Source organism: Dromaius novaehollandiae, chromosome 27 (assembly GCF_036370855.1).
Source record: "Dromaius novaehollandiae isolate bDroNov1 chromosome 27, bDroNov1.hap1, whole genome shotgun sequence".
In the NCBI taxonomy this organism is placed as follows: Eukaryota; Metazoa; Chordata; class Aves; order Casuariiformes; family Dromaiidae; genus Dromaius; species Dromaius novaehollandiae.
Genome location: NC_088124.1, coordinates 4,555,953 through 4,580,026, shown reverse-complemented (window position 1 = coordinate 4,580,026; position 24,074 = coordinate 4,555,953). Strand labels below are relative to the sequence as shown.

The 24,074-nt window shown below is 61.4% G+C and overlaps 1 protein-coding gene across 7 annotated transcripts in view; it reads right to left on the bottom strand.

The window, feature by feature from the left end:
* The window catches only part of ATP2B4 (ATPase plasma membrane Ca2+ transporting 4), a 46,325-nt gene that overhangs the window by 10,850 nt on the left and 11,401 nt on the right, over positions 1-24,074 (bottom strand). For all 7 annotated transcript variants that reach the window (XM_064497955.1, XM_064497953.1, XM_064497956.1 and 4 more), the window contains 19 exons: positions 21,895-22,412; positions 17,765-17,962; positions 16,699-16,956; positions 15,682-15,807; positions 14,948-15,073; positions 12,508-12,543; positions 10,799-10,960; positions 10,272-10,486; positions 9,933-10,175; positions 9,585-9,826; positions 8,940-9,174; positions 7,453-7,632; positions 7,045-7,132; positions 6,640-6,746; positions 4,720-4,911; positions 4,365-4,578; positions 3,655-3,866; positions 3,183-3,290; positions 2,412-2,594 (listed from right to left, as the gene is read on the bottom strand). In XM_064497955.1, the coding sequence (XP_064354025.1) occupies positions 2,412-2,594; positions 3,183-3,290; positions 3,655-3,866; positions 4,365-4,578; positions 4,720-4,911; positions 6,640-6,746; positions 7,045-7,132; positions 7,453-7,632; positions 8,940-9,174; positions 9,585-9,826; positions 9,933-10,175; positions 10,272-10,486; positions 10,799-10,960; positions 12,508-12,543; positions 14,948-15,073; positions 15,682-15,807; positions 16,699-16,956; positions 17,765-17,962; positions 21,895-22,090 (3,321 nt within the window). In that variant the 5' untranslated portion in view covers positions 22,091-22,412. The remainder of the gene's footprint in view (positions 1-2,411; positions 2,595-3,182; positions 3,291-3,654; positions 3,867-4,364; positions 4,579-4,719; positions 4,912-6,639; positions 6,747-7,044; positions 7,133-7,452; positions 7,633-8,939; positions 9,175-9,584; positions 9,827-9,932; positions 10,176-10,271; positions 10,487-10,798; positions 10,961-12,507; positions 12,544-14,947; positions 15,074-15,681; positions 15,808-16,698; positions 16,957-17,764; positions 17,963-21,894; positions 22,413-24,074) is intronic.

The window sequence follows — 24,074 nt, the reverse complement described above, 5'->3', positions numbered from 1 at the left end:
AGGCTGCTCTGATCAACTTGCAGGGCTACATAGCCAGAAAGGGAGCAGCTAAAGAGACTCCAGGATTTGCCAACAGTTGCGATGTCCGGAAGCATTTTTCATATTGCAACAGTAAGAGCTTGTTCCAGTACAGGTCCACCATGGCTATCAGGAGAGACACCTCAGAGTGTCCTGGTTCAGAGGGCAGACCCGGAACCAAAGGCACGTCCAGCCTCTGGTATTGCAGATGTTCATACCTACCATACCTCCAACACATCTGGATTGCTTCTGAAACAGCCTGGTGCTTCCAGCAGGTGTTTCATGTGAGCGAGCCAGATTGTGAAGTTAGCTCGCATCTCTGCGGCGCCCGTGAGCAGCAGTGCCCTGGTCCCCCAGGAAGAGCCCGGTTTCCACCTCACTCTCGTTACGTGCCCCCGTTGCAATGGGCAGGGAACAACATACCGGCCTGGCAGGATGAGCCAGTACCAGCACTTGGGGGAACTCAGCCCAGCCCGTAAATGCTGCATGTCTCATGTGCACCCACAGACTGTGACGTGGGCCTGTCCGACACAACCTCCCCTTCCCATCATCTCTCCAAACTGGAGACGTGGGGATGGTCCCCCTGCCACAGCCACGTATCTTGCACTTCTGCAGAAGCACCAAGACAGCTGCTCTGTGCCGGGTGGGCTGAATGACCTGCTGGGAGCACTGGCAGGGTCACAGCAAGGGATGAACAAAGGGAGCAAATGCCTGTTGTCCTGGGGGTGGCAACTCCAAGGAAGAAATGGGATTTCTGCTTTAGTGAACCCTGAACAAGGCAAGAAGACACAACTGCAGATGTGGGTTACAGGCACTTCTGCGACACTGAGCAGCGATGGTTCAGGACATCAACAGCTTTCATCAACATCAAGACCCAACAGCTTTGGGCCATCTCCCATTTTGATAGCTTTGATGATTTGATGGAGGGCCATAAGAGAAGGACACAAGGGTAACGCAGAGTAATGCAGCAGCCCTGCACGCCAGTGGCTGCTGGGGACCTGCAGCTTTCCTCCAAGGGCAGCTCTGCCCCAGACCCCGAGGAAAGAAGAGGGGTAGCGACCTTGCTGCAGGGAGCTCTCCCTGGCTTGAGTAGCCAACTGTTGGCAGGGGCAGCAAAAATCTCCCCCAAACACTTTCACGAAAAATTGTATTGGGTGAAGCAGCTGACATAAAAACACTATTAACCAATTCTTCACCCATTCTCTGCTACAGGGCCAAAAGCACCAGGCAAGGAGCCAGGAGAGCTGGCAGGGAGAAGTGGCAAGAGCCTTTGGGCAGAAGGGCCTTCAGCAAGGCCAGAGAGCAGCAGAGGAGCGAGACTGGAGAGGGCCCAGCAAGAAAGGCCAAACGCTTACAGGGAAAACCAGGGCAGAGAGAAGTGATGCTCAGTTGTAACCGCTGCTTCGGAGGGAACTGGTGGGAACACGCCAGCGCCCACAACAGCTGGGAGAACCAAAGGTGCCAGACAGGCTCGGAAGCTTCTTCATCAACCCAGAGGACTCGAGAGCTGAGATCAGGGATCGCAGCTGCTACTCCCCAAAGCGTCACTCATCACACAGCACCAGCAGCCTCCCGGCAAGAAAAGCAAGCCTTTCCCTGGCAGCTCGGACACTGTCCAAGGCCGATTTGCACTCGGCTTTCAAGCCCAGCGCACCTTCCCCACTGAGGGGAGCAAGAGAGGAGAAGGAACTGGACAGCAGCGATGCCCAGCTGCTCCGTGCTCCGTCTCCCGCTGGTGTTGCAGGTCCCTTGCTCTGACGGCAGAGCCCGGGACAGCCTCGTCTTGGGGTTATTCCAAACCCAGAGCCGAAGCCAGCCTCAGGCCAAGGCTCCAAAGCAGGCACAGGTGGGAGAGCACGCAGCCAAGCTCCGATGCGCCCAGAATGTGCCACGACACCCCACGTCTCCTGCACTGCCAGGACGGAGCCCTACGTGTGGCATGGGCAGCCAGGACCTCTCCTGAGGTCTAGGAGCAGTGTCCCAGCAATGGCCCCGAGAGCAGCTTCAACACTAATCCACTGCATAACTCAAGAGAGCCGGGGGGGCCCAAAGGCCCCTCCACACAGCTTCTGAACTCCCTGCTTTGCTGAGCGAGGTGCCAATCGCCAGCGCATCCAGCCTCCTGCGGACCGGCCTGTCCGGGGCTGGAGGATGCCGTGTTCTGCACCAGAACAGAGCAGGATCTCCCCCCTACCCCAAGCTGTCCCAAAAAGGCAGGCTGTTCTGGTTTTCCAACCAGAGCAGACCCAGAAAGGCACAGATGGTGGGGGAGGTCTAGCCCAGAAGGCAATGGCATCCTCTGAGCAGCAACAGTCGCCTCTTTCCAGATAGAGCCCCTGGAAAGAGAGAAAGGGAGAAGAGGAAGCCCCGTGGGACCCGCTGCCCTGCAGTACCTGAGTCTGTATCCTGTTGAGGCCCCTGAACCACAGGATCTGCCCACGCCGCAGCTCCATTTCAGCGTGGTCAATCTCATCCACGTCCTCAGGTAGCTCCTCTTCTGGGATCTCCTCCTTGGTGATGCCATGCCCAGCTTCCTTCAGGAACTTCAGGTGGCTGGTTGGGACAGTGCAGATCAGCTGTGGAGAGGCAGGGAGAGAACGGCTCCTTAGCCTACAGGCACCTGGCAGCACTGCCGGCAGCCTTGACCAAGAGGGAGCATTCCTGCAGCGAGCTGCCAGGACTCAGCTGAAACGTCAGCCCCTTTCAGCCATGAAGGGAGTCCCCAACGACCCCTCCAGCACCACCCCTGCCCATGCAGCAGCCTGCCTTGCATGGCCACCGCAAACGTGGCCTCCTGCGTGCACGAGAGGGTCCAAGCCCATGTCTCTGTATGAGGCCACGGCAGACACAGCCCTGCTCCCTCGCCTCAATACAAAGCTCGAGGGCTCCACAGTGCAAGAACTGGCTCAAAGAAACACAGCAGAAGTAGATGAGAAACCTTGCTGGAGGACACTGCAAGGAGGGTGGAAGTGAGGAATATTAGCCACTACCTCTCCTTACTGATGGTGTGGTGTGGGCATGGAGCATCGCCCCCCTCCCAAAGCTGCCCTGAATATACGCTGGGGAGAACAAGCGCAGCTAGACAGCAGCGAGGGAAAGGCAGGCTGGGCTGCCAGGGTGCCGTGGCATGGAGGCACATGGTATTTTGTTAGGCTGGCTCTTACCTGACCCCAAAGGAGCTCTCCCACTCCAATAAAAATACACCAGAACCACTGGCTCAGGGTGAGCCCAGAGCAGCTGAACGGCTTCCCACCAAACTCCACAATGATGATCTAGAGCACAGGAGAGAACGAGTCACACACCAGGGAGCTCAGAGGGCTGCGCTGGAGCAGCCAAGGGAAGAAAGGGTCCCCCCAAGCCACAGATCTTTTCCCCCTCCCTGGGATCACAAGAGGAACAAGAACCTAATATCTATGCTACTAACTTTACAGGACACCACAGCGGCGGCTGGCCGGCCCTGGGATCTCACAACACACTCTAGACCCTAGTCGTCAGGTTTTGTGTCACCAAGCTGCCGGAGAAGAATAAGGGAAAGAACCGAGAGTCGCGGGCTGAGGTGGTGGCAGACATGGGTCCTACCTGCAAAATTCCCCTCCTGCCCCACCATCCATCCCCACGCTGCTCCCGTGGCCTCACCTGAGCTGCAAAGGTCCCAAGCACCACCGTGCAGAAGATGGGATTCCGATAGATGGACTCGAAGACGTTCCTCTCCCCGTGGATCTTGCGAGCGTTGATCTCATTGAACAACTGCATCATGACGAAAGTGTTGAAGACGATAGTGTAGTGTTCGGTGGGTGGGGAGTGCAGGGGGGCGTTCCGGCCACTGTCGATATCAAAAAACTTCTCCCCTAAGCAGACGAGGGGTTTTGGGGAAGGGATGAGGAAGGGTGGAGAAAAGAGAAGATGAGATCCTGTTCCTTACTTTGGCTCTGCACTGGTGGAGGTGGAATTCGGATCCCAGCCTATTAGTGAAGAACCCTTGACCCAGCCAGAGTCCCCCATGCTGGCCCCACTGAACCTGTTTCTTTAAAAACCTTAAAAAGTTGTTTTCCTGGCTAAAATCATCTCTGCACCGAGCGAGGCCTAGAGCAGACCCACACCCTCAAGGATCCTTTCGTTATCAGCAACATCCCACCGCTCCCCATCCAATAAATAAACTCTGTCCTGGGGTTACTGGGCAATTGCTCAGAACGAGGATCCCTAACACTGCTCTGGAGGAAGGAAACACTCTGCAGACCCGCGCTGCCCTTGCAGGGCTGGCTGCGCTCTGCAGCCCACGGAGGTCTAAGACAGACAGCAAGGCAGGCCTGGGAGTCTGCCCCCCCCCCCATTCCTCGGAGCCTCACCCGCAAAAAGCAGCGTGAAAATGATAGTTAGCTGGTACACCGCGTGACCCAGGATGTTCTTCATCATTGTGCGGGAGATGAGTGGCTTGTTGCGGCCGTACGGCTTGCGGAGCAGCAGAGACTCAGAGGGGGGCTCTGTGGCCAGGGCTAAGGAGGCGAAGGTGTCCATGATCAGGTTCACCCACAGCATCTGGACCGCCTTCAGGGGAGAGTCCTGCAGGGAGAGGAGGGACAACCTGTTACACTACCTAAACGGCCCTCTTTGCATCCCCATTTCACAGGGGTCTCCATCTTCCGTCTGCTGAGCCAGCCCAACCTCGGGCACTGCACCAGGTGCCCAGCCAGCTGCCCGTACCTGCGTGATACAGGCACCCGTGAACGCCACGATGACGGCCACGACGTTAACGGTCAGCTGGAATTGCAGGAACTTGGAGATGCTGTCATAGACGTTGCGTCCCCACATCACCGCCTTGACGATGCTGGTGAAGTTGTCGTCCGTCAAGATGATGTCTGAAGCCTCCTTGGCGACGTCCGTGCCTGCGATGCCCTTGAGGGCCAGAGAACAAGCAGCAGTGGTGAGTCACTGGGCAAGCTCTGGGCTCCCATCCTGGCCCTGGGACTCTGCTTCTTCCCAGAAACAGCCCCGAGACAAAGATCTGCTGGAGCCAGAGGAGGTGGGAACCAGACCCACTTTCGGAGCAGGGAGGCCCGATGCCAGCGCTGAGTTCTGCAACGGCTGCAGGACACCAGCTCACCTCCCACCTGGGGCTCTGAATCAGCACAGCTTTGCAGCCCGAAGCTGTCAGCGCTCCCACATTGCAGTAAAGCAGGAAAACAGCTTACAAGCAGCTGCTTCCTCCTTATGCCTGGAAACAGCGTGGTCCCTGGCTGCGCATCTCTGCTGCGAGCGAGAGCCAGGATCCCAAAGGAGCAGGAGCGCTCAACAGCCCGAACCCCAGCGCCTGCCTGGCACAGGCTCCCCACCACAGCCCACTCCCCTCATCCGGAGCGGACGGCAGCCCCGCAGCGAGCTCCAGCCACCAGAGCTGCTCCACGGCCACCTGCAGCCTCTGCAAAGTCACCTGCGGCCTCGCAGCGCCAGACGGCAACAGCTACGAGGCCGCTTGGCTCGCTGCCCTTCCCACCGCGGGCGCTGAGAGGCGCCCGTTGCGCACGCAGCCCTTCGCCAGGCACTACAGGCACGGAGCCGATGCCCTGTAACGAGCCGCTTTCCCTGGTGCCTTCCTGCTGGAAGCTCTCGAGATTCGCAAGACCTGTCTCAGACGGGAATCCCTGGCTCTTGCAGGGCGTGAGCTGCAAGGTGAAGCCGGACCGGTCGCAGGCAGCGCGTGTGCCGGCTGACCCCTGCTCTCTGGAGGCACAGCAAGGGCGGCCAGCCCAGCCCTGCACAGCGCCGAGCTCCCAGGGAAGCCCGACAGCAGGTCAGGGCTGATCGTGCACGTTGCAGGGGGGCACGCAGAGCCCTCACGTGTGGCTACCCAGCGAGGAGACACCCTTCTGCTGTCCCAACTCAAGGCTCCCAGAATTGCACTCAGATCTATAACAGCTTCCTAAAAATTCTCTTTCCCATCCAAAAATTATTTGCAATAAGCTTCACTCAAGGCTCACATACAGCTCCCTCCATCAGCCGGCTCCTGCTCACGTACCAAAACCTAAACAATTCACAGGAAACCAGTTAAAACTGACAGGTTTATTTTCTTGCCTCTTCCAGACAGGGCAAAGAAAAGCAGCAAACTGGAGATCAGAGTTCTTCACTGTAAATAAACCCATTACAAGCCTGGGTGAAGAACTGCAGAGATAAACCAAGTCAGACTGAATTACTGGGCTCCCACCGCTCTCCTGGACCTCACACCTAGGAAACCAGGCCAGGTCACTGCTCTCAACTGCATGCACTGGCTGCAGGGCATGAACTCTGGGCAGCTCCACAAGCCCTCTGCATCGCCTCCAGCTTGTCAAGGTCCCTCTATGTGGGTCGAAGAAGTCCACCTCTAAGCCAGGCTACCAGAGGACTGTTTTCCAGCAATCTTTTGCTAATGACCCTACATCATCTCTCAAAAGAGGGTTTCTTTTTTGTTTTTAAGCCATCCTGTACATTTGGAAGAGGGTTTCACAGGTCCAGAAATAATTTAAGTGTTCCGAATAACTGAAGCGCGCCATTAGTTCCCCAGCACACACTCTGGCGGTCACAGTAGAGAGCAAAGGCCATGCCCCAGAGCAAGGAAACACCCCACGGATGCCCCGTTGCCATTCCTACCATCGCGAATCCAACGTCTGCTTTCTTCAGAGCTGGGCCATCATTGGTCCCGTCTCCCGTCACAGCCACTACCTGCCTCTGCTCGCCAACGGTGCTGTCGATAATTCCTGAAATGGGGACAAGGAGTTCGGAGTAGGTAAGTCCCAGGCCAGGCTCCCAGCGCAGGCTGCAAAAGCAGCCGGGTAGAGCAGGGTGAGGCAGTGCAGCAGGAAGCAACGACTGCCCAAGGGCAGCCGCTCTCGGCAGCCAGGGGATCTCCCAGCCCTGCAGGATGCGGGGAGACTCGGCCTCCCTGGGGAAGGAGGCCAGTAACGCTCTCCCTCTTCAAAGGGAGGCACGAGGTGGGGAGAGGCCACGGGTTTGCTGGAGAGGGAGAAGGCCCCGCGGGAAGCTGCCTGCACTCACCTTTCACGAGCGTGTGCTTATCCGTCGGGGAGGAGCGGGCCAGCACGCGCAGCTTGGGCCAGATCTTATCGAGCTGCTCTTGTTCCACCTGCGGGACGAGGTGCATGTGAGGAGGGGAAGGGACACCCAGAAACCCATCCCACCCCCCGTTTGGGGACAGCACCTTCACCTCAAACCACCTAGACAGCCCTGCAGCAGCTCCGGCAAAGGATCGCAGCAGGCAGAATAACCAGCTGCCTTTATCCAAGGAGAGGAGGAAAACCCAGCCAGATTCAGTGGGTTGTTCTGCTGGGGCGGTCACAGCGTCGCTACCCACACCCACCGCAGAGCTGGACCCACGGGTGCCCATCACAGCCCTGCGCTCGCTGTGCCCCGGGTGCTGCACCAGGTGCAGGGCCGCTGTCCCACCTCTCCCTTCTCGTTGCGGATGAGCCGGTTGAACTCCTTCCCCTCCAGGCACAGAAAGTCCTCTCCCGGCAGCAGGATGCCGCACTTGGTGGCGATGGCGCGGGCGGTGTTGATGTTGTCCCCTGTCACCATCCGGACGGTGATGCCCGCACGCTGGCACTTCAGGATGGCGTCTGGCACCTGGGGGAGCAGAGACGGAGTGAGGGCAGCGCAGGGGCAGCCCAGGCCAGGGGGGATCACGCAGGTCTGCTTGCCGGCAGGGTGGGAATAACCCGAGGGGAAGGGCCGGGGGTCCCTCCCAGCCCAGCGTGGGCAGGGGCACGTCCCAGGCTGGGTGCACGGAGCCAGGCTGCTGCCCAGCAGCGATCGGGGCAGCCCTCTCGCAGGAGGAGGGACCACACGCACGTACATGCATCCCTATTTCAGGATTCACGGGAAAGCCACGGGGCTTCTTTCCCACCTTCCTTAAATGGGTCTGGAAAAGGCCCCGGCAGAGCCACGAACCAGCAGTGCAGCCTCCATCCACCAGCAGCTCAGCTCTGCGCTCAGACCCGGTGATGAACTGCTGAACCGAGACCCCCTCCCCAGAAACGGCTCAACACCCCCATCTTCCTCGAGGCTACAGAGCAGCCCCCAGCGACTGAGGGGACCAGAGAGCTTTGCCTGCCCCTGCGGACACTGCCCGGCTCTCGGGGGGGCTGGCTGGCTGCTCCGGCACGCAGCCACCTCCTGCCCTCTCCGCAGCTCCAGACGGACTCGCGTGCTTATCCGGAGCAGGTCCTCCGGCACAGACAGCGCGAGATCCTCCAGCCCCCGCCCCGAGGGGAAGGTAACCTCATTGCCTCCTCCCCGTCACACCGCAGGGCCGGGCGCCAAGGCACGGCCAGGCAATCCATCAAACGGGGCACTTCATCCGTCCCGCACTGCGGGCTCGCCCCCGCCACCGCGCCGGCTGCGGCAGCACGTTGCTGCGCTAATGGGTTTATCTATTATGGAGCCATGGGGGGAAGAGGATATTAGTGAGGAATTAGCAAATTGAATCACGGCCTCCAGAGCCGGTGCAGACGGGGCATCTGTAATGCAATTCCCGAGCCCAGATACCTCAACGTCTAATTAAGAGAAGATGTAAGCAAAGCAGGAGCGCAGGGGGCAAGCTTCAAGATGTAATCAAAAGGCAGGTATCGGAAGGCTGATTACATTAGCCCTGCTGCCCATCACCCTGTGGCAGAGGAGGGGGCTGCAAAGGAGGAACCAGCCAGCGGAGGGGTGGAGATCAGTCCTGCCCTCCTCTAACACCCCACAGTGCCTCTGGTGTCTCCACGCAGCTTTCAACTGAGTGTGGAACCACAGCCTGGCTTGTGCAGAGACCCCTGGTACCAGTGGGGGAAAATTCAGTGTGGAAATACCCTGCCACCAGGTCCTTCTGCCTAGGTATGAGAGAGAAACGTTGGCACTGGACAGCCAAGGCCGCGCTGGGGCTTCGGTACCTCTGGCCGGACGGGGTCCTCTATCCCGACCACAGCGATGCAGGTCAGGTCAGACAGAATCTCGTTCTCACTGTCCCAGTCCGGCTCGGCACCAGCGGGGAAGTCACGGAAGGCCAGGCAGATGGTCCGTAACCCATGGCAGGCCATGGGCTCAATCACCTTCTTCACCATCTCATCTCGGTCCTTCAGCTTGAATACCCGGGGATCGCCATTCTTGTCCAAGATCCTGGTGCACCTAACGCCAGGACAGGGAGGGGAGGTTAGCGGAGATGCAGCCGTGGCACACAGCCTGCTTAGCGAGGTGCTCGGGAAAGACCCAACATTAATTCTAGCAATCCATTCCCTTTGCTGCTCAGTTCCCCACCTGTAAAATGGGGGCATCCCTCTGACCCATAGCTCCCTAGTGCTTTATCAAAGCCGCAGTAAAAGAATAAAACACTTTGCAAGACAGCACCATCCCACGATCGATCGTCTGCTCCCTCCTTGCTCGACAGGGCTTGGCACGCTCCATCCCACAGCTTCCCAGAACTTCTCCGCAACACACGGGGACCCGAAAGCCGATGAGCTCGTGCCAGAAGGCAACACGAAGGCCCACGGGACCTGGCAGCATGGGAGAAGACCCACATAGCAAGGGAGGGCAGTTACTTGCGGAGGATGATCTCGGAGGCTCCCTTGCTGTACATGCGGAAGCTGCCGTTCACGTTCTTCAGCACCGTGCTCATGGACTTGCGCACCGAGTTGAAGGTGTAGACCTTGTACAGCTTCTCCTCCGGCACCTCGTTCCGCACGGCCTGGTAATCCTGCTTCAAGTCCAGCACGAAACCCAGCAGGGCACACTCGGTCTTGTTCCCCACTTGCCGGGGTAGCCCCCCTTCCTTCTCTGGTGGCTGGAGGGGAGAAAGGAAAAGCAATGCCAAACCTCAGCACAGCAGGAGAGGAGCTGCAGGGACAGGCCAACGGCCGGAGGCTGTCTGAGAGCAGGGTGGGACGCACCAGGATCTTGGACGTGTAGGCAGAGTTGACGGCAACGCCGTTGACTATGAGGTCCAGGACCTTGGGCAGGATGGCTTCGGGGTCGGGGATCTGGCGGTAGTGGGTGTCTCCCACGTAGGCCTGCACCACGGTCATGCGGTTCATGGTGAGCGTGCCTGTCTTGTCCGAGCAGATGGCGGTGGCGTTGCCCATGGTCTCACAGGCATCCAGGTGCCTCACAAGGTTGTTGTCCTTCATCATTTTCTGCAGCAGGCAATACCACCAGCATCAGAAAGGTTAGAGAGAAAAGCCCAAATTTCCTTCACACCCCCCAGGGACCCTGCTGCATCATGGCCTCACCTTGACAGAGTAGGCCAGGGAGATGGTGACGGCCAGCGGGAGCCCTTCGGGCACAGCCACCACTAACACAGTGACACCGATGATGAAAAACTTGACAAAGTACTGGATGTAAATGGGGGTGCACTCCGCCAGCCAGGGCCGGCCCTGCACCCCGAACGTGTCGATCACGAAGTACAGCACCAAGATGATGACTGTGATGGCTGACATGATGAGCCCTGGGGGAAGAGGCAGAGGAAGAGGTGAGGGTGTGCAAGTCAGTGCAGCCCGGTCCCCTGACCCACATGAAGCTGCTGCAGCACTTCGGTGCCACTAGCACCCTCCAATGCCCTGACAGTGTCATCTACACAACAGCATATGCAGAGATACAAGGCTGGAAGGATCCAAGGAGATCCCAGTGCCCCTGCAGAGCTGGGGGAAGGGATATCCCCGTCTCACCACGCCATTTCCAGCAAGACCTCTGGTGAAGACCCTGTGCCGCACCTCTGGGGTCACGGCTCGTGCTGGGCTGCGCAGCCACCGCGACTCACCTGCCTTCCCGATCTGGACTGCCAGGCGCGTGAGCTTCCCTTGCAGCACAGACTTCTCCTTCTTGGGGACTTTCACTTTCTTCTTCTCCTTCTCCTCATTTTCCACTCCCTCCTGGCTCTTCAGGGGTTGGATCTCTAAGGCCACACCATCCTGAGTTTTAGCTACAGCCCAGGGCAAAACAGACACCACGTGTGAATAGGAGAGAGACCAGGAAAACCTCTCGGACACCACTGAGAAAGATGGTGGTGGGAAAGAGAAAACCCAGAGCAAAAAACATTCCCTGCAACACACATGGAAACCTCGCAGTCCCGGGGCCTCCCTGAGGGCACTCTTCTACCGTCTACCCCACGGCCGCAGCCCCCAAGGGATACCTGCACCCCGGGAGAGGGTGCAGGAGGTGGATTTGTGCTTCCAAAGTCCTTTGGATAAAGGATGCTCGGAGATGACACTGGACACTGCTATGGGCTAGTTAGGACTGTCCCTGGCATTAGTGACACCCCTCTACAGCAGTGGCGTGAGAAACCCCTGGTAAGGCTTTCGGGGTGCAGTCAGCTTTCTTCTAACCTCTCCTGCAGGCTGCTTCACACGTGCAGAGGAGTTTGGTCTGACCCCCACCATAGTCCCCTTTGCTGTCCCGCCCCAGCAAACGAAGCGCCTCGGCCTCGAAGCAGTGCCGTGACGGCAGGCGCTGGAGGCCACGGGACCTCCCTGCCCTGCCCTACACACAGCGTTGGACGCCCTCTTCCATACCCCTTTGGCAGCTCAGCAGGAATCCCCCTCTGCCGAGGGCTGGGGGGGGCTAGGCATTCCCACGGAGCCTGCGAGAGGAGCGAACCAGCTCCTTGACCCCGGCCCCGCAGCCACCCGCCGCCTCTGCTCTAGCGTCCGAGACGGCCAGACCTCCAGCTGCTCTAACTTGGCCCAAGCCCACGTCCTAGCCCAGCTAACGGCCTGCGCGGGGGAGACCCAGGTCGGCTGGAGATTTCGGAGAGGGACGGGAAGAGGGCGGACCCCCCGCGAGGCTCCTCCGCCGCTGCTCGGGGCCGGGAGCAGCCGCGGCGCCCCGTTAACGCCGCTCGAGCGTTAGAGGCACCCGGGAGGCGGCGGCTGCTTCGGATCTGACACCTCCAACGTAACGACAGAGCCCGACACGGACAAGACACGCACCCGGACACAGTCTGACGGGAAGGAGGGAAACTGCTGAGAGGAGAGAGAGAGAGAGAGAGAAAGAGGTGGAGAGAGAGGTGTGGAAATGGGTTTCCTCCACAGCCTGCAAAGAACAGGGTGAGAAACACGGGCGAGGAGACGCTCACGGAGTCGAGGTGGCCACGGCGGGAGAGGGTGCAACAGTGGTGCCAGCAGCCCCGCGGCGGGAGCCGCTCAGCCCGGCCCTCCCCACCGCCCCGACGGGGCCGCGTCTCCCCCAGCCGTGCCCAAGCGAGCCCCCGCAGCGGGGGGGGGGGGGGGGCGGTGACGGGCCCCCGAAGGGCTCGGAGCCACCAGGCCCAGGCGGTGACCCACGTCAGCGGGACGAGGCTGCCCCGAGGGCGGGCTGCGGGCACCGTTACACCCTCTCCCGGACGAGGAGGCGAGAGGCCGCCGGAGCAAAGAGCACAGACTCATGAGAAGAAGGAAGGAAGGAAGGAAGGAAGGAGGAATGCTCGGTAGTTAGTGTGGTGCCGGTTCAAAGGATGGAGAGGCTGGTTACCTTTGTTGCGATTTTCGGGGGCTCCGGGTTTTTTACCTGTTCAAAGAGAGAAAGGGTGGAGGGCTGAGCACATGGATCTCGACATTCCCGTCCGGCTGGAGCGACCCTGCTCCGGGGGGGCCGCGCTCTGCTCCGGCGGCAGGTCCCAGGGCCTCGGCACGGCTGCGGTCGCCTCCCGGATGCCACCGCACGTGCCTCCTGCCCTCAGCACCAGCACCAGCCAGAGGGACCCTCCACCCCAGCACCGCTGTGGCATGGGGGACGTGCAGGAGCACCGGGCGCTCCCCGGCTTTCCCAAACGCTGGGTCCCCTGTGCTTCGGGCTTCCCCACCTGCAAAGCACCTGCTATAACCTGCTGTAAGCCGAGGAATGCCGGAGCTTCCAGCTTCCCGCTGCCATCGGGTGCAAGCGGGTCTGTCCAGGAGACGTGGACTGGCCTCCGCCCGTGATCAGCACGCGGTGCTGCACGGGCCGCCGGCCGCGCAGGGCAGAGCTGGTGCGGTCTGCCTGCCTGCGTGCACGGCCCCGCGCGCCAAGACCCCGGCTTGCCTCCGCAACGCTGCCGTGTGCGACAAGTTTACGCACTAGACACTGGATTTCTCCTTCCCTCCATCTCATCTCCCAGCATTGCAGCGAGGGATGAGCCGGTGAAATCCCTCCCTCCACAGCCTTTGCTCCCAAATTGAGGGCTGCCAAGGCCCCAGCGCAGGGCACGGAGCCAGGTGTGCTGTGGGGCTGCGACACAGGCCAAGGGCAGGGAAAACACCAAGCACCGTCCTCAGAAGAAACCACACCACCACCAGAGCGTTTCTGCTGGGGGAGAGCCCCTTGTTTGCTTGCTTTTACTACCCATGTCCCACCAGAGCTGCTGGAGAGCTCGGCCGTGGCTTTTACTCGCTGCAGTCAAGGGAGTCCTTTCACGCTGCAGCACCAAGCTCCGTTCACAACGGTCCTCGCCCCAGCTCCGCTCCGTTCCCTCTGACGGGGAGAGGAGGGAGGGGAGAAGGGGGGCAGCTCCCGGGGTCTGCAGCGATGCTTTCCTGCACCTCCTAAGCTCCCCTGCACCATCAGAGGGAGATTTCCACCAGGAGCCAGTCTCACCCATGCCCTAAGCTGCTGGTCAGCTCTAACAGCAGAGCTGTTCCCACATCTCACCCCCCACCCCTGCTTCTACCTAGCCGCCAAGACGGTGGGAAACCCAAAGAGCTTTGGGTTTGGTGGGAAACCACAGCTGGATGCTCCAGAGCCAACCCCTACCCCCAGACTACCCCCACGGCTGCAAGTGGCTTCCTGGGCCCTGGGTGGTGGGTAGGGGGAGGCTCTCGGTGCTCCCTCGTCCCCTGCTCAGAGGCCACCTCGCTGCACCCGTTCGGGAAGCAGATGTGACGTGAGCGCTGCTGCCAGCACCAGCCGCCCACGGTGCCACGATCGCCTGTCCTGGGCGAGGAGGGCAAGAGACAGCGGAGCACAAGCTCCCCGGAGCTGAAGCGGCTGCCAGGAGAGGCCCCGCAAGCCTCTGCCCCATCTGGCATTGCTTCCTGGGCCGGGCTCCCCGGCACCGGGGACGTCTGTGCCTCCAGCACAGCGGCAATGCCAGCTTGCAGCTCGCTGCTGCCAACTCTTCGCGCCTCATTACTGCCAACTCTTTGCGAGCCCAGACCCGCAGGAGAGGGGTGTGGGGAGACGGAGGAGCACAGGAGGTTCCCAAGCCCGGCTCCCACCAGCACTGGCTCCAAACCCTTCCTGATCGAAAAGGGCTGGTGCAGAGCAGGGAAATAAGCAGCAAGATATGAGAGCCAAGGCAGGAAGCTCGTCAAGTCCCAGCATGACTGGGAACCTCAGCCCGAATGGCTGCTCTCCTACCCTCCACCCAGCAGACACAAAACCCTCCTTTCCCTCTTCCCATCCTCTGCACTTTGACTCCTTCCCCGTGTAGCTCGGGGGACACCGGGGGACACCAGTGGACACGTTCAGCAAAGTCTTCAAGGTGCTGGATGGTCTAACACCCTTTGGATGACCAGGACTCACCTTCCCACCACGGGGTGGGCAATGAGCACCGTGCCAAGGCACTGCTGGGCATCGCTCTCAGCGACTTTCCCTCTGGGCCTTGACCCCCACCCTGCAACTCCAGGCTGCAACTGGCTAGAGGAGAGAGATGAAGCCGTGTCCTGGAAGAGCTGAAGAGCCAAGGAAGGAGCCGCAGTCTGGGTGCACAAGAGGGGTTTCTCATGCAGCACCTTCCCCAGGCTGCGGGCCAAGAGGAGCAGAGAGGGATTCCCCCGCGCTGTCTCGGAGCTCACTGTACCTGCCTGGGTCGTGCACTAACACACAACTGCGTCCCATGGACGTGGCCATAGCTTGGCGCACATTGGTGGATGCTTCCCAGGGTGGGGAGAAAAGCAAAAGGAAGGGAGAAAATAGGTTCAACAGATCTCCTTACCTTTCTTCACCTTCTTTTCCTCATCTCCTTCTCCTGCACCCAAGAGGGTGAAGATGATTCCCGTCTGCGAGTTTATACCCACAGCAGTCACCACCATCCGTCCAGACCCCTCCATCACGTGGGTACCTAGCACAACAGGAAGGCCGCGGTGGGACAGGACATCAATACACAGTTCTCAGCTCTTTCCAAAAACACAGCACGCTGGCTGCCTCCCAGACTAGGAAACAGGACGTGGGAGTAGCCACCTCTCCATCACCAGCACAAACCCGGACCAGCCCTACAACAACCACAGGGGACTGCTCGGCACCTTGCAGGAGGGAGCTGAAGGAAGTTTGCTTCCCTCAAACGTCTCCTCCATGGAAGCCCAGAGCTGCCAGGCCCACCAGCGCGCGCCCAGGGAGCAGGGCTTCCCATGGGACACAAGGCTTGGACAAATGGAGACCTTGGAAATATGCTACTGCAGTTTACAAGTCTTCCACAGTATAGAAACTTCTTCAGGTCAGGAAGCAACAACTGAGCAACCTGGCTTGCACTGCCACAGGCAGGTGGACGCTTTCTAGAGCCACTCATCCATCCACCACGTGGGTTTGTTCAGGATCAGGATCCTGGTCTGACCAATTCAGCAACACAAAGGGCATGCTGCCTGGCTTAAGGCTTCAAATCAACCTGAAACCTTGTGTTTTTTCACACAGGTGCTGCAGATATGGGTTTGGTTTTCTGACTGAGAACCTCACCTGACAGCAGCATGGGGTCTTTATCGAGGGATTTCTTGACTTGGTCTGATTCCCCAGTCAGTGAGCTCTCATCAATTTTCAAGTCATTCCCTTGGATCAGGATGCCATCTGATGGCAAGAGGTCACCTAGAAAGGAGGAAAGAGTCTTAAGGATCAGCCTGGACCTGGGGTGTCTCCGCTCACCCCTCACTGCAGCGTCCTAAGAGGCTTCCTGCACTGTGAATTTTGAGTCCTTTCGCCAATCTCTGACTAAATCTAGATGGAGAGGAAACAAAGGCTGGGTATTAAAGGATGACATTTAATACTCCTAAAATCTTGACTGATATATAAGAGTATTAGTTTTGAGGCCCTTTGCTCAGTAAATCAGCCAGTGCTTTTCCATATCTGCTTTACTGAATCCGTAACATCCTTCCCAACGCCTCTTGACACATTCAGACTGTTACAGGATCACATCATCCATCCAGAGATGTAGAGAAAACCCTACATTAAAATCGACACCAGGTTGGAACAACCTAGCTCCTTTTGGGAGTTTGTACGGAACAAGCATACCCCCTGGTAAGCAAGGAGAGGGACCTACTTTAGCCCAAAGGCTGCCTTTAGCTGCCAATCAAACTCTTTTGAAGGACACCCTGCTAAAGGGATGCTCACCAACAAGGACACAGTTATGAAAATGAATCACTTTAAGAGACCAACAGGTTCCCAGAGCAACCCAAAGCAAATGCCCACGCACAGAGCCCGGCTCGGCGCTGCCAGCCCTGCTCCAGCCAGCAAGGTGAGCTGAGCTTCGCTGCCTGCACAGGAGCATCTCCCACAGCTCCTGGCCAAGGCACGCTGCAAAACAGCACAGCCATAGATGAATAATTGGAGGAGACAGCAGGAGCCACGTTTCTCCTCAAGGCAAAACAGCTGGCGAAAGCGGAGAGAAGGAACTGACGTGCTCCGAGACGGAGGAGGAGACCCCAGCCAGCGGCTAGTGGCACCCGCTCAGCTCCGCGCGCCACGGTCATCTCCACTCACCGTACTTGATCTGCGCGATGTCTCCCACCACGATCTCGGCCACCGGGATCTGAATCACCTGCCCCTTGCGGATGACCGTGAATTTCTGCTCCTGCTCGATGCGGCTCTGGAGACCCCGGAACTGCTTCTCCTTGCTCCAGTCATTGAAGGCGGTCACCAGCACCACGATGATCACCGAAAACAAGATAGCGGCGCCCTCGATCCAGCCGGCCTGCGACTCCCCCTCGTCCTCCACGCCACCCGACGACTGGCCGCACACTGCAGTCGGATGGGGAAAAGTCAGCTGCGCCGTGAGACACCTGGTATCTCAAGTAACACGCACGGACCAGAGCCTGGAGGATGCTTGCTCTGTCCTCTCCTCCCTGAACCAGTCCAAGAGCTGCCCCTGCTCTCAAGAAAGGTTTTTTTTTTCTCCCCCACCCTGAAGGCATTTGAGGGTTTTGCTCTCTTGGTTTTAGGCGCAGGCTGACCTACCAGTGCAGGGCTGGGGAGCCAGGGCGCCTGGGGTCTTTTTCCAGTTCTAGCACCCTCCACCCCTCCCTCCGCTGCGTGACCTTGGCACAAGTCACCACCTCTCTGCATCTCCGTTTTCCAGATTGCTGCCTCTGCCCAACTCTTCCAAAGACATGGAAATCCACAGGCCAAGGAAGAGAACAAAACCTGCCCAATGCCACGCGGCTACGAAGGGCACTGCCCAGTTTGGGGGGATACCAAGGCACAGAGCCTCGTCCCTCCATGCCCCGAGCCAAGAGGGAAGCCACGGGGGACCTGGGAAGGCACCAGACCAAACGGACCCCCTGGCTTTTGTGCATCCTTTGGAGAACGGCAGCGAGAGGCCTTGAGCAATGCCGCAGTGACAGCTATGCCCAGGCGAGGGCATCAGCACAAGCCCCTTGACACGGATGGGACCACGCCAGGGACCAGCCCCACGGGGACAAGCCACCACTTAAAGGAGATGCCCCATGGGGGGGACCTCCAGAGAGGTCCCTGCTGCCTGGTGGCTGGCCCAGGTGGCTCCCAGAGGCCATATCTGCCTACAGCGACGCGGGGGGCCCCGGGGACTCACATTCGTTGTCGCCGCCCGGGGGGTGATAGAACGACAGGCCCAGGGAGATTATGGCTGCGATTTCCAAGATGATCAGTGTGACGTCCTGAAGCGCCTCCCACACTAACTGCAGGAACGTCTTGGCCTTTTTGGGAGGAATGAAGTTCTGGCCGAACACCTGCCTCCTCTTCTCCAAATCGGTCGGGTTCCCGGATAGGCCTGCGGAGCAGAAAGAGAGGGAGATGAGGGCTGGCTCGTGCATCCCTGTGCACCTTCCACCGCCGTGCGAGAGGCTCCCACCCCGGCACCATGGAGCTGCCGTCGGGGACCAGTTGCAGCCACGTGAGCCCCCCAGGCCGCACGGCGCGGGGTCCTTGCCCCAGCCCCGTTAGCAGGGCTTTGGTGCCGAGGCGGCCGCGGCTCCGACGAGCCCCCGGGGCGACGGCGCTGGGGAGGACCCACAGCAGCGAAAGCGTGAGCTGAATCACCGCCGCCTCTCACCGGTGCTGCAGCCGAGCGAGGCACCGCGTGCCCGTTAATGCCAGTTGGCACTGGCCGGCTTGTTTACATGCTGCATCAAATTAGCCGTAAATCTGGCATCAAGTGCAGCGCTCGGAGCTCTCAGAGCCACCTGATCCGCTCTCCGCTGCCAGCTCAGAGGGAGAAGCAGCCGCCGCCAGCGACCCGGCGCAGCAGGACCGTCTCCGAGCTCGGCCGCGGAGGCACTGCCCCGGGCACCGTTGCCGAGGGACGCCGAGCACCCCCGCGGACACAGCACCGTCCCGGAGACGGCGTCGGCTGCAAGGGGCCGGGGCAGCGAGACCAGCGCAGCTCCCGACGGGGCTCGTGGAGGGACACACGGGGCTTCCCTGCCGGAAGACGGGCGGTGAAGGTCTAGAAGGCAGCAGGCCAGCCCGAGGGGCGCCGCGCAGACGGGGCGGTGCATGCCGCTGCACACGCTGCACCGCGGCATGGAGAGGGGTGCAGAAAGAGACCCCCAAGCTGCTTCCCATGGGGCAGCAAGAGACTGCGGAGTGCGGCAGCCCCCTTGAAGCTGGGCTGCTTCACGGCCCCCCATCCACAGGCCAGCAACGAAGCTCTGGGAGATGGGAACTGAGCCTGCCACCTCCCCAGCCGCCCTGCTCCTGCAGCCCTCCCCGGCCCGGCACCACCTTAACCGCGGCGAGCGCCGAGCCCTCGCGCTCTCCACCTTAAGAGCGCCCGCGGGCTGCCGCCAGCTCCCGAGATGCACCAGGCAGGGCAGGGCGATGCACCGGGCAGGGCAGGGCAGGGCGGCTGCAGCGCCGGGACGGGCCCCCCGGCAGGCCATGCGCCGGGATGGGCCCCCCGGCAGGCCACGTCGCCAAGCCTGCAGCTGCCTGGCAGCGCTGCGAGCCCCCCCGGGACGAGGGAGCCCTGCTCCGGGGCGGGGACACCCCTTCCCACCGCCTCGGCCGCGTCCCAGCATCCGGGCCGGGAGGAAGAGGCAGGACGAAACCCGTCCCCCCCGCCGCTGCTCCGCACCCCCCTTTCTCCTCTGACGAAACCCCGTGGAGGCAGGGAGGCGATGCGCTGGCAGAGAGGGCCCAGGCGTCCCCACCCTGCCGTGACGGGGCCGGCAGCAGCCTGGGATCTCCCGGCCCCGGCAGCCTCCCCGAGCCCAACCCATGCGGGAACGCTTCCCGCCCAACGTCTCCGGCGGGACGCATGGAAAATATCGCTAACAGCAGGCTTTGACTCACCCCAGCGTCAGGACTGGGGAGGTGTGGCGGGGGGCAGCCGTGTTCCCGCAGGGGGACGGGAGATGCCGGCACAGGGGCCGGGGAGGCTGCCTGCACCCTGTGACGCAGCCCGGCTCCCGGCCATGGCATCTCGCCTTCCCCAAAACCCACCTCCGCGCGTCCCCCTGCAGCCATCCCCTGCCCTCGCGTGACGCCGGGGCTGGAGAGGGAGTTTCTCCCCATGCATGCCCCCTCCTCGCGCGGCCCCCGGTGCTGCTGTACCTCTGCTCTGCCCGGGGGCCTCGCCTCCGCCCCACGGTGCTCCTTCCCACTAGAGCATCAACCCCAGGGCCAGAGGATAACCTCCCGGCGGGGACCGGTCCACTGCTCCAGAGGTCTCTCCTGCAATCCCAGCAGCGTTTCCTTTCCCACTAGCACCTTCTTCCCTGCAGAGCTGGCTGCACGGGAGACCCTCGCGGAGCAAAAGGAAAGCCTGCTCCTCGGCAGCAAAGCCGGGCTTCGTGCAAAGAGCCCCCAGCCAGGCCGGGCTCCTTGCCGCAGCTCGGCGGGGGAGGACGGGGAGCTGCAGCAGGAGCTGCTACCGAGGGTGGGTGCACCGAGGCGGCCATTTCCCCCCACTCCCGGGGGAGGCAGGGGAGAGAGACGCTCTCGTCCGTGACTCACCCCAGCAGCCTCTGCCGTCACGCAGCTCCCTCCCCACCGCCCGGCCCGGCCGGGGCTGCAAAGTCTTGCCCCGCAGCAAGGCTGGGGGGGGGGAAGGGGCCACCCGCCCCACCAAGCAACCCAAAGGGCACTGGGGCCATTGGCAAACGGGCTCGGGCTCAAGTCCGAGTCTGCCCCGGCTCTCGGCAAAGGGCTTCCAGGAGGAAGAGGAGGGAAACGCGCACCCCGCGCGCAGAGACAGCGACGGCCCTCTCCGAAAACCCCGGCTCGGGATCCCGCCTGCACCAAAGGCAGCCCGAGCCGGCGCGGCGCCCGCGGACGTGTCGGGGCAGGTTTCCTGCTCTCGGCTCGCAGCTCCCTTGCCCTGCCCTGCCCTGCTGGGGTTTCCCTCGCCGAGGCCATGCGGCAGCTCCCGCGGAGGCACGGCAGCCCTCGCGCACGGCCCAGCCCTGGCCACAGCCGGCAGAGCGGGCTGCGACGCCGTCGGCTCTCATTTTTCTGCATTCCCGGCTTGTAGGAAACACCCTGCCCTGGCGGGTCTGGAGAGCAGGAACGGCTTTCGGGACAGGTGACGTAAGTCACCTCCAGAGCGAGAGGGCAGAGGACAGCGGGAGCACCGGGAGCTCAGCGAGGTGGAGGGATGCGACGCGTGGTCCTGCCAGGTGCTTGCGGCCGTCCCAGCCCCAGCATCCGCCGCAGATGCAGGGGACAGCGGCACATGCCAGAGCAGCAGCGGGACCACCACGGACCGGGGTGGGGATTCGGGCCTCAAAGCAGCATTTGGGAACCGGGGGGGGCCGTTGGTTCCTCCTTGGCGGCAGCTTGCAGGCCAAGGTAGAGCCTTGTGGGTCCACTTCCCCCTCCGTCCCCTCCCATCCTGCCCCTGAAAGAGCCTGCTCACCATTTGGCAAGGGAAAACGCATTGTTTTGTGGCCTGGATTCGGTATTTCCACCGGGACACCCCCCCTGCTCTAATTACATCCCGATATTGTCTTCCCTACCCCCACCTTCCCGGTCCCCACCGCAGCTGTGCAATATGCTAATCCCATGCTTTCGGCACTAAGAATAACCGGCAAGTTTTCAGAGCACGGACGCATCCACGTCCCCGCGGCATTGCGGACCGCCAGCGCCGGTCCCGGCCCGCAGCGAGCCCGGCCGCGCAAGCGGAGCAGCAGCTCCCCCGCCGTGCCCCTTCCAAGGCCAGGACGCGCGTTTCCGCACTCGGCCTCCCCACGAAGGCATCCCGCAGCAGCACTCCCAACCTTTGCACCCTCCTTCCCCTGCGTCCCACGCAGCCCCGCAGTTAGCGCTGTCAATTATTAAACAGCAGAGACGCTGCCGCGGGGCTGGGCAGCATCGCCCGGGCTGCCGGAGGGATCCCGCGTGCCCCGGCTGCTGCACGGCTCCGGGCTCGAGGCTGCACCTCGAGGGAAGCTGGTTCCAGCACAAAAAGCTGCTTCTACCCTTGCTTCCTCGCTGCCTTGCGTGATCCTTCCAGCACGACGCACCATTAGGAGAGGGACCATCTCCCACCAAGCTTGTGATCAACACCCAGCGCAACAGGATCCCGCTGACAACCTCGGCCCCAACCTGGTCCTTTCACCCCAGTGGTCACCTGTGATAGCTGCTCAGCACCCTCTAGGCACAGGCTTAGATCCTGCCTGGAGGACATCAACCAGGCCCACAACCAGGCAGCGGTTCCTACCTCACCGCGCGCAACGCCGGCGCAGCGCAGCAGCCCCTTACCTTCCACCGGCGACGTCTTCAACCTCTTGCAGATGTTCTGCACGCCTCCGTACGAGTCGTTGAGCCTGGCGACCGCCTCGGCGCTCCTCAGCTCCATGAGGTTCCTCAGCTCCACCACGGAGCAACCAAAGTCCCCCTCATGGTTGCCTTCGGCAACCGAGTTCCCAGGGTGGTGGTCAGCCACGTTGTTCGTCATCGCGCCGACGCAGCCGCGCTCGCGACGGCGATGCCGCGAGAGGACGGGATCCTAGTTCCTCGCCTCCGCGCCGCGAGGTCCCGCTGGGGGAGGCGGGCGAGCCTCGGCGCAGCCCCGCTCCGCAGGAGACGCGGCGGGGGCGACGAGCGGGCGCTTCCCGCGGGAGCTTCCCAGGTGAAGCGGGTGCCTCTAGCCAAGCCCAACTTCTCCGGATGAAGGTGTAAACAGGATGTGCATGTTACCGTGGAGGCGACCTTAGCAACGACCAGCGTGCATCTCCTGGAGAAGGAGGAGGGTTCCCTGGATACCACAGCGACTGGAGCTGCAAAAACAGAGATGCGAAACAAAAATACAGTCATTAGGAGACCCAAGAGGCCGGCTAATAAATACGCATGCCCCGCGGGACGGGGAAGCGAGAGCACCGGGCCACCAAAAGTACCACGAGGCAACGCGGCGTGGAGATGCTCGCGCGCGGCCGGAGCGACCCGTCCCAGGAACGGACGGGATCCTGCGCTGGCAGACGTCGGATCGCCTCCGCCGAGCTTGGAGCCGGGCGGCTCGCGGCCGCACCGTCCGCCCTTGCCGAGGGGCGACGGAGCCGGCGGCCAGGGCGGCAGGAAGAGCTGCCAGGTGGTTCTTCACTCAGCCCCAGCTGTCCGGCCCAGCAAACACTCCCTCTTATTTGGGTTTAAAAATACATCTTGGGAGTGGAAAACAGCTGCTTCCTCCGCGCGCTCAGCCGTCCCGGGAGGGAGAAGCCACTAACGAGGCTGCAACAGGTAAGCGAAAGCCTCCCATTGACAGAGCCATCAGCGCCAGCCAGACGGGGCCCAGCTCCGAGCAGGCTTTCAATGGGAGATGCTCGTCAGGAACTTGGAGGAGCTACTAAAACCCACACGTTTCTCCAAAATAAAGAGGCTCTTGCATTAATCACATCCTTTCGGGCTCCGTCTCGGGAAGCCCACTCGTACGGCGCTGGCGAGCTCTGTCCCGGGGAAGGAGGCAGCGGGGAGCGAGCGTGGCTGCCCGGGCTCCAGGATGCACCCCCTGCGCCCTTGCAAACCCCACAGCCGCCCCGTCGCCGCGCACCCCACGTTTCCAGCCCCACTGCAACAGCGTTGAGCACCCACAACTGCAAACCCCCCCGAAAGGCAGCGGGGGCCCGCGTGCCGTCCCGGCCGGGCGCCGCCGGGGAGGGATGTTGAGCGCTATCAGGAGGTGACAGGCACCAACCGAACCTCCCCGAGGCCGGCAATGCTGCTGCGATGCTGGGGCCACCAGCGTCCTCGGCCCTGCCCGGTGGCCCCGCCGGGGAGCCGGGCTCATCTGTCACTTAAAGGCATGAAAGCGGCTGCCAGCAGGAGGTAGGAGACAGCAGCTCCAATTAAGCAGCCTCCTGCTGATCAATAGGAAGAAAAAAAAAAAAAGCCCCCCCACCTCCACACGCTAATTTTTTCCCCTTTCATAGCAAACAGCATCTTCCAAAGAGAGCCAAGAGCTTAAGAGAAAGGCAGCTAATTAATATCGTACCGGCGAAGTCCGTAATTACCCCTGAAGGAGCTGGCGGGGCACCCATCGTTATCGCCCCGCTCCCCAGCGAGGCTCCCATCACCCTGAGAGCACCAGGACTTGCTCAGCGTGGCGGGGGGCGAGAAGGGAGCGCAGCACAGACCGGGCATCCCGGGCAGCAGACCCCCCCCAAGGGGATGGGACACCCGCAGCGACACAGCGCCGTCCTGCCACCGGGCCGGGAAGGATGCGACCCCGGCAAGCGGAGAGCCCCGCTCCGGCTTCCCTAACGGCTAATGCTCTAACGAGCTCCTAACGACTCCGGCAGCGTGCAGCAGACCGGCCGCTACTCTAGCGGTAATTAGCTCCGGGAGCCCGCAGGCGCTGCAGAGGAAGAAGCGCTTTCCGAGGGTCTCTGCCACCGAAAGGCGAGCCGGGAAGGGAGACGGATGAGACACCGCGCATCCCGGCCGCC